The sequence below is a fragment of the Propithecus coquereli genome, unplaced genomic scaffold, assembly GCF_000956105.1.
Source record: "Propithecus coquereli isolate 6110/MARCELLA unplaced genomic scaffold, Pcoq_1.0 Scaffold341, whole genome shotgun sequence".
In the NCBI taxonomy this organism is placed as follows: domain Eukaryota; kingdom Metazoa; phylum Chordata; class Mammalia; order Primates; family Indriidae; genus Propithecus; species Propithecus coquereli.
The window spans coordinates 515,689-524,115 of record NW_012149075.1 but is presented as its reverse complement, the minus strand read 5'-3'; the positions used below and the strand labels follow the sequence as shown (position 1 = coordinate 524,115).

General features: G+C 53.2%; 1 protein-coding gene across 1 annotated transcript; it reads right to left on the bottom strand.

The window, feature by feature from the left end:
- Nucleotides 1-1,688: 1,688 nt before the first annotated feature.
- CELA3B (chymotrypsin-like elastase family, member 3B) lies at nt 1,689-7,461 on the bottom strand (the record flags this gene model as incomplete). The annotated part of the gene is made up of 7 exons (XM_012650861.1): nt 1,689-1,706; nt 2,411-2,563; nt 3,192-3,334; nt 3,673-3,809; nt 5,457-5,591; nt 5,703-5,800; nt 7,357-7,461. Coding segments are annotated over 7 exons (789 nt in total), but the record flags the coding sequence as incomplete, so codon positions are not given.
- Nucleotides 7,462-8,427: the final 966 nt, after the last annotated feature.

Sequence of the window (8,427 nt, the reverse complement as noted above, 5' to 3'; positions counted from 1 at the left end):
TCTGTTCATGTCCTTTGCCCACTTTTTGATAGGGTCGTTTGATTTTTTCTTGTTGATTTTCCCAAGTTCTAAGTAGATTCTGGTTATCAGCCCTTTATCGGATTTGTAGCATGCAAAAATTTTCTCCCATTCTGTAGGTTGTCTCAACTGTAATTATTATTTTAATAAACATGAAGCAAAAATGTGAAATGGGTTAATTCTGAAGGCAGGCTACCTACCTGGGCGTTTGCTATATTATTCTTCATGTTGTCCCTTTTTAGTTGTAACCGAAAATAAAAAATATTTTTTATTTTTTATTTTTTTGACATTTAGTCTCGCTCTGTCACCTGCGTAGAGTACCATGGTGTCAGCCTAGCTCACAGCAACCTCAAACTCCTGGGCTCAAGCGGTCCTCCTCCCTCAGCCTCCCGAGTATCTGGGACTATAGGCATGTGCCACCGCGCCTGGCTAATTTCTCTAGATTTAGTGGAGACGGGGTCTCATTCTTGCTCAGGCTGGTCTCCAACTCCTCACCTGAAGCGATCCTCCCACCTAAGCCTCCCAGAGTGCTAGGATTATAGGCGCGAGCCACTACACCTGGCCCAAAATTACAATTTTTAAAGGGAAGGTACAAATGGAACATTAATATTAAAAGTCACGTATGCCTGTCCTTGCTGGGACCGTGTTTGCTGTCACAGTGTGCAGGAGAAACACGAGTAAAGGGATGCATTAGTTTGATGTTGCTCTTGTCTACCCAGCAGCAGTCCTTTAGACTTCAGCAACAGCTTGCTGGGCTCCAGCCTGGTGTCTAGCACTGTGTGTGCACCTGTGTGCGTACCTGTATGTGCACCTGTGTACCTGTGTGTGCACCTGAATGTGCACCTGAGTGTGCACCTGTGTGTGTACGTGTGTGCGTGCCTGTGTCTACACCTGTGTGTGGGTACCTGTGTGTGCACCTGAGTGTGTACCTGTGTGTACCTGTGTGCGTCTTCTCCTTCCTGCAGCAAGGGCTCTCCCTGAGCCCGTCTGACTCACTGCTGTGCTCCCCGCCCTGAACCTGCCACGAGGCAGGTACCTGGTAAATGTTTAGTCAATGACTCCAGTATGCTCATTTCTCTTTAAATAATGAGCCACTTCAGGGCAGGACCCATGTCTCTGCCCCCTCTGAGCCCTCCTCTAGAACAAGGAATGGATGTTTGTTAAATGAATGAATGACCACAGCCCTCCCTCTCTAGCCCATCAATGGAAAAAGAAAACACATGGTCCTTCCCACTCTACTGAGAACCTCCTTAAGGGCTGGTACGGTCAGTTTTTCTGCACATTTTACCATGTTTTTATGCCTGCATTGAAAGGCAACTGATTTAGGTGTGCTGTATACCTAGGAGAGCAACTTGCCACAGTTTTCCTGGGATTTTCCCAGTTTTAGCACTAAGAGTCCACTGTCCTAGGAATCCTGAGTCCCAGGCAAACTAGGATGGTGGGTCACCCCATAGAACCCCCTTCTTCTCTCTGGGCCTCCCGTGTTCCTCATCTTCATATGAGAGGGCTGGATCAGGTCTTGTGTCTATGCATCTGATCTAAGGTTTTAGGAACAGACCAGAGGGACAGAGGTGAGCCGACAAAGGAAGAAAGATTCAACTTGGGATTTTCCAAGAGATCTTTATTCTTTCTGAAGGACGTGGGGTCAGCACTGCCAGCCGGCCTGGCTTCTAGTTGTTCGCTATGGTCTGGAAAAAGGTGGGGGAGGACAGAATAGTCCAGTTAGGGGCAGGGTTCTGGAGCCACATGGACCTGGGTTTACCTCCCACCCCTGGGTGACGCTGGGAGAGTGACGTGAACTCCATGAGCCTGTGTCCTCGTCTGCATAGTTGGGGTAATAATGGAACTGACCTCACGGGGGTTCTTGATTAAACTATTAGCTGAAGTTCTCCTCATAGTGCTCGGCACAAGGGTAAGTGGTTTGTAAACCGTAGCTATGACTGTGATCACAGACAGTATCAGCGCTCTCTGTCACGGTCCCCAGATGCAGTGTGACCTCTCCCTGGGGCCTGGGCCCCCCATCACGGTTCTATCATACTTCCTCCTTAGTATTCATTTAGCCACCGGGCCCGCACCAGGCAGGCCCCCAGTCTGGCACGTCTCTCTCCTCTGTGACAAGAGAGGACCAGATCAGAGGACACGCTGCATAGACACTTGATGAATAAGGAAGTTCGGCAGCAGTTCCAAGCTCCACCCAGAAGCCATCAAGTTCTTGGGGCCACGCTGTAGCAGGAAACATCCCGAACCCCCTGGAATGTCCCCAAGGGCCCCTCCACGACTGACCAACCTTCTAGAGTCCTTTCAGGCCCTCCCCAGGGTCTGCCGTTTCTCACCCATCACCTGGCAGAAGAGCTGCCACCCCGGAGCCCTCCCGGCCACCCTGCCCCCTCACCATCCAGATCCAGTGAATGAAGGCCGAGACACGCGTGAACACCGTGGGCTTCTTGAGGGTGTTACAGCCGAGGGAAGAAACAAAGCTGGTCACACCGTGGACCTCCCAGGTGTTACCTGTCGCGGGGCAGTTGAGGGGTCCTCCAGAGTCACCCTGGAATTGCAGAGAGATGGAGGGGCTGAGTCGTGTGTGAGGGTTAGGGAACTGGTTCTGAGCTTTAGGGATTTAGAGAAACCCCCATGCTACTTGACCTCTCAGACTCAGTTGCTCTTTCATGATGGGGAATAACCTGCCCAGGATCTGTGAGGACTGAATGGGAGGACGTACGGTCTTCGCACATCTGGGGACAGGACGCACCCGATACAGGCAGTTCCCATCATTAACACCATGTTGGTTACTAACATTATTGTTCAGACTCACTTATAACACAGTGATCATATTCTTAATGTTTAATCGTAACTTCACAACCACAGGGCTGACGTGACTTTAGAGGCCGTGGCCAGTGTCCTTGCCCTGTGTATGGGGAAGCCCGAGGACCAGGGAGGGGTAGTGACCTGTGCCAGGTCAAGTCAGTGTGTGAGCTGGGACTGGAATCCAGGGTCCTGAGTCCCAGGCCTGGCCTCCGTGTCTGGACCATGCTGACGTTCCCCAAATCCTGCCTGGCCTGGAGGCTGAATGGAGCAAGCAGGCAAGGTTCCTCCTCCACCTCCCGGGCCAATGGCAGAGGCACCCCGGGCCCTGCACACCCGCCACCACCTGGGGCAGGTAAGAGCTGACTCACAAAGCAGCCGGAGCTGGTGTCCCCACCGGCACACACCATCGTCGTCTTCACGGTGGAGCCCCACCAGGACGAGTTGGAGCAGTGCTCATAGTCCACCACGGGCAGCAGAGCCTGCTGCAGGTTGCAAGGGAGCTCCCCACTGGCTGCAGGGGTAGAGAGCCCTGAGTGGGGGGTCTGGGTGTGCAGGGGTAGGAGCCCCAGAGAAGGAGGCACTCAAGGGTCACAGCTCTTCTCTCCTTCTTGCAGCTACATTGTCCCGCATGCTTTGTGCACCATTACACCCCAGCCCCTGGCACACCGGGGGCACTAAAAAATGTCTAATGGAACACATTTGTGTCTAGGAGGATGGAAAGGAAGGATGCAGGTGGAGAGAAATGGGAGAAAACTTACAAGAACCAGTCCTTGTGTGACCTTCAACCCGGCCCCAGGCCCTGTCTTTTTGCCACTGTCCCTGTGGCTGGCTACATGGGTCAGTACGTACTAGAGAGACGGCCCCAGCCGGTGATGTAGCAGGGCTCATCGTTGGGCAGGATGTCACCAGCCGGGGGAAGGACGGCAACCTGGACGGCATCTCCCAGCTTGGCGCTGCTTGAGAGCTTGATGAGGGCGATGTCATTGCTGGGGAGGACAGAAGAGTCTCCAGGCTTGGTCCTCTAGCTGGCCCAAGTTCCAGAGCCCCTTCCAGCCTTTGCTTCAGGCTGTTCCACCTTTTAGATTTCCCCAAAGATTCTTTGCCCTCCCAATCCATTTTTCTTTTAAGAGATGGGAGGGTGGATCTCGATATGTTACCCAGGCTGGTCTCAAACTCCTGGCCTTATGAAATCTTTCAACCTCTGGGTCCCAAAGTGCTGGGATTACAGGGGTGAGCCGCCGCACCCAGCCAATGCCTACACTGCTACAGCACCTGGTATTCCCAAGCAGTCTCCCATCCGGGTACTAACCAGGCCCGACCCTGCTTAGTGAGATCAGACGAGACTGGGCACATTCGGGGTGGTATGGCTGTCGATCAAGTCCAATCTTAAGGCTGAGCAACTTTAAGAAGCTCTCCCAGCCCCTTCACTCATGCTCACCCTTGACTTATAGAATTGTCCTCTGCTTATATCCCCGTGGGTCTCACAGTATCACAGTCACCTGCAGGGCTTGTTAAACACAGATTGCCGGGTCCCACCCCAGAGCTTCTGATGCGGTAGGTGTGGGCCGAGGCCCAAGAATTCACATCACGGTTCCCAGGTGATGCTGATGCCGTGGGCCCAGGGGCCACACTTTGAGAACCACTCATCTGCCAGCTTGTCACTCAAGTCATTGCACCTGGGTCTGACTTTCCTCTCTCCTTCCCCAGGAGCCCTGTGGGGGGGGTCGGGGTCTCGGTCATTCCCTCTACGGTGCATTTTCAGGAGTTTTCGACCCTTCTTGGACCCACTCACCCAAAAAAGATGAGTCACTCAGACTTACAACTTTGCATACAATTGTCTTAAGATTGTCTCCCTGACCTTCACAACCACCCAGGAAGCCCTGGTTCATGGTCACCTTTGACAAATGGCAAAGCTGAGACCCACACAAAACCAGTGACTAGCCGAGGCCACAAGACAGTTAGTGCCAGAGCCTGAGTCTCAGGCCAGTGCTCCTCCATGCACTGCACAAACTGGCTGTCGAATGGAGGAGCCCTGGGACTAGCAGGAAGGGTGCCAGAGGAGTGTTGGGCTCTGAAGCCGACTAGCCAAGTGGCCTTGGGGGAGTTCTTGCCTCTCTCTGGGCCCTGCTGTCCCCTCTGGAGGGAGACAGGTTTGGTGTCAATGGTCCTTTTTTTTTTGACACAGAATGTTGCTCTGGTGCCCAGGCTAGAGTGCAGTGATATCAGCCTAGCTGGCAGCAACCTCAAACTCCTGGGCTCAAGGGATCCTCCTGCCTCAGCCTCCCTAGTAGCTGGGACTACAGGTGTGTGCTACCAGGCTTGGCTAATTTTTTCTATTTTTAGTAGAGATGGGGTCTCACTCTTGCTCAGGCCGGTCTTAAACTCCTGACCTCAAGTGACCCTCCCGCCTTGGCCCCCCAGAGTGCTAGGATTACAGGCTTGAGCCACTACGCCCTGCCAGCCTAGTGTCAATGGTCCTTAAAGGCTCTGCTGGCTCCAGCCCTCAGCATATGGGACCAGGACACAGGCTGCTGGACCCACACAGTGCTCCCTGGGAGCCTCCTCAGATTCGGCTGTGGGTCACAGCCGGGATAAGTAGCGGAGCCCTATTTCGGGCCTGGGTATTTACTCACCCACAGGCCACGCAGTTGGAGTTCCAGCGGGGGTGCACGAAGAGGTCCTTACGGTTGATGGAGATCACCTGCTCAGTACCCTCGTTCACAGACAGGTCATAATCGCCCAACACCACCTGGTAGGTCTTGTCGGTCCTGCCAGTGGAGGGGAGGTCAGTCTGGGCTAACTTCCCTTACCCCTGTAGTCACTCACTGTCCCCGGCTGCCTGGGTCTCATGCAGGGACGGGGCAAGTGAGAGAACTCACGAGATGCAGTGACCCGCGGTCATAACCCAGTCCTTGGCGATGAGGGTGCCGCCACAGGTGTGGGAGAAGGCTCCGTTACTCTTATACTGTAGGGAGATCTGGTGGCCAAGCAGAAAACAGCCTGAGTGGTCTGGGGCCCACGGCTGCTTAGGTTGTGCGCTGTACAACTGCAGTGGGTGCCATTCACATGGAAAACAGTAGCCCCTTCTGAAATGTGCAGCCCACAGCCTACACAACTGCCTGGGCTGGCCCTGTCATTTTTCCACTGGAATCACATGCTGATTGTCCAAGGCTTCGACACCCCAAGCCTGTGACCTCCCAGGGGATCCCACATTCTCTGCCCTCGAGGGCACCCCCAAACCTTCTGTCTCTTGAGAGTCCCCGAAGGCCCTCTGTGCTGTCAGGCCCCCGTTCTTCTGGACCTCAGAGCGTTCCAGGGCTCTCGGACCTCTGAAGCCGCACAGCTCACCTGAGTGCTTTGCCTCTCTTCCCATCCCTACACCTTCTCATGCTCAAATGCTCCCTCCAAGCCGGGCTCGGCAAACTACGGCCATGGGCCAGATCTGGCTTGGGGGTCTGTTTTAGCACATAAAGATCCACCGGAACGTAGTCACGCCGCTAATTCCTGTATAGCCTACGGCTGCTTGCAGGCTACATGGCAGAGCTAGGTCATTGCTATGCAAACCTGATGGCCGGCAACACCAAAAATATTTACTCTCTGGTCCTTTACAGAACCAGACCGTTGTCCCTATCCAATAGAACCTTCTGTGATTATGGAAATGCTCTATATCTTTGCTGTCCAATATGGTAGCCACTAGCCACACGTGGCTATTGAGCATTTGAAATATGGCTAGCACTGAGGAATTGTAATTTTTAACATTATTTAATTTCAAGTAATTTAAATTTAATTAGCCACATGTAGCTAGTGGCTACTGTGCGACAGCATAGGCAGTCCAGCCCTCTGCGCTTCCCTCCACTGGCCTCTGCAACGCCCTCAACCCCTACTGCCGTCAGCCCTGTTACGTAATTCAAGGGATCTAGAAATGAGTCCCTCAAAGCCTCCCTCCCTGATCGCACTGCCTGAAATTCCGTCATTGTGCCAACCCCTTCAATTAAGTGTTACCCTCACCCTAGATTCCACTATTACTTTTACTTTTTTAGAGATAGGGTCTCACTCTGTCACCTGGGCTAGAGTTCAGTGGTGCCATCATAGCTCACAGCAACCTCAAACTCCAGGGTTCAAGTGATCCTCCTGCCTCAGCCTCCCAAGTAGCTGGGACTACAGACATGCGCCACCACATCCAGCTAATGTTCAAATTTTGTAGAGATGGGGTCTCTCCATGTTGCCCAGGCAGTTTTGAACTCCTGGCCTCAAGTGATCCTCCTGCCTCAGCCTCCCAACAAGCAGGGATTACTGGCGTGAGCCACCACACCCAGCCCCAGGTTCCACTTTTAACTTGCGAACAGCCGGTGAGGACTACAGATGGAAGGGGCAAAACCTCCAAGAGAAGCAGGTGGTCCAAGGGTTTCCTGCCCTTGGAAGCTGAAGTGGATATTGAAAAGGCAGCAATGGCGTCAAGACCAGATCCCTTGCCATCCCAGCTCGGGGTCCAGAGCCCATGGTGGGAATTAGTGCAGCTGGTATTGCTCTTACCTGCCAGGGCCAGCTTTCGGGGTCTGCGTCTTCCCCATTGACAACTCGGCTGCCCGCCTTGTAGGCAGTTTGGACATGGCCTGAGGCTACGAGGGAGAGTAGAGGTGTCAATTAGCCACAGGGTCCCCGAAAGGAAAGAGGAGGCCAGGGTCCCAGTCCTAGCTGTTCCACAAACTGGCTTTGTGACCCTGTGCAAGCCCCTATCCCTCTTTGGACCTCAGGAGCGACATATGGACAGTGAGCATTTGGACTAGAGCAGGGCTTTCCAGAGTCCCAGGAGTCCAGGGAGAGAGATGAAAATGTGGGCTCCTTCCATGGGAGGATTGAAGAGGTGGATACACTTAGAACAGTGCCTGAGCCCTCAGAAAGTGACAGCTGTTGTCATAAAGAGTGGAGGCTTTCAGGAAAGACTGCCTGGGTTCAAGGTGTAGCTCTGCCCTTTGTTCTAGGATGAGCTACTTGTCTGAAGGGTCAGTTTCCCCATCTCTAAAATGGGGATAATAGTAGTGCTATCCTCATGGAGCAGTTATGAGAATTCTTTTTTTTCTTTTTTTGATACAAGGTCTTGCTCTGTCACCTGGGCTAGAGTGCAGTGTTGTTTCATAGCTCACTGCAACATTAAACTCCTGGGCAAGCCATTCTCCTATCTCATCCTCCCAGGTAGCTGGGACTACAGGTACACACCGCCACGCCTGGCTAATTTTTTTCTAATTTTTTTAGAGATGGTGTCTCACTCTTGTTCAAGCAAGTAGAAGACAGGAAATTCCAACCCAAGCACTCTAACCACAGAGCCCCAATTCTTAACCACCATACTTTGTTGATTGCCCCATCGAGGACTCCCACCACAGCCCTTTGGGTGCTCCCGGCATCTCTCCTGAGCTGGTCCATCCACAGCTTCCCCCCTGCTCTCTTGCTCTGCACCGAGCCAGAAGCCCCTACAGTCATGCTTCAGGCACAAGCTGAGATCCCTTCTACACAACCAGGTGTTGGGTGTCACAGGACCCAGGTGGGTGGTAGATTTCGGGGAGTCCTAGCCCAGTGCACACGGGGAGCTCAGACACAGGCTGGGGT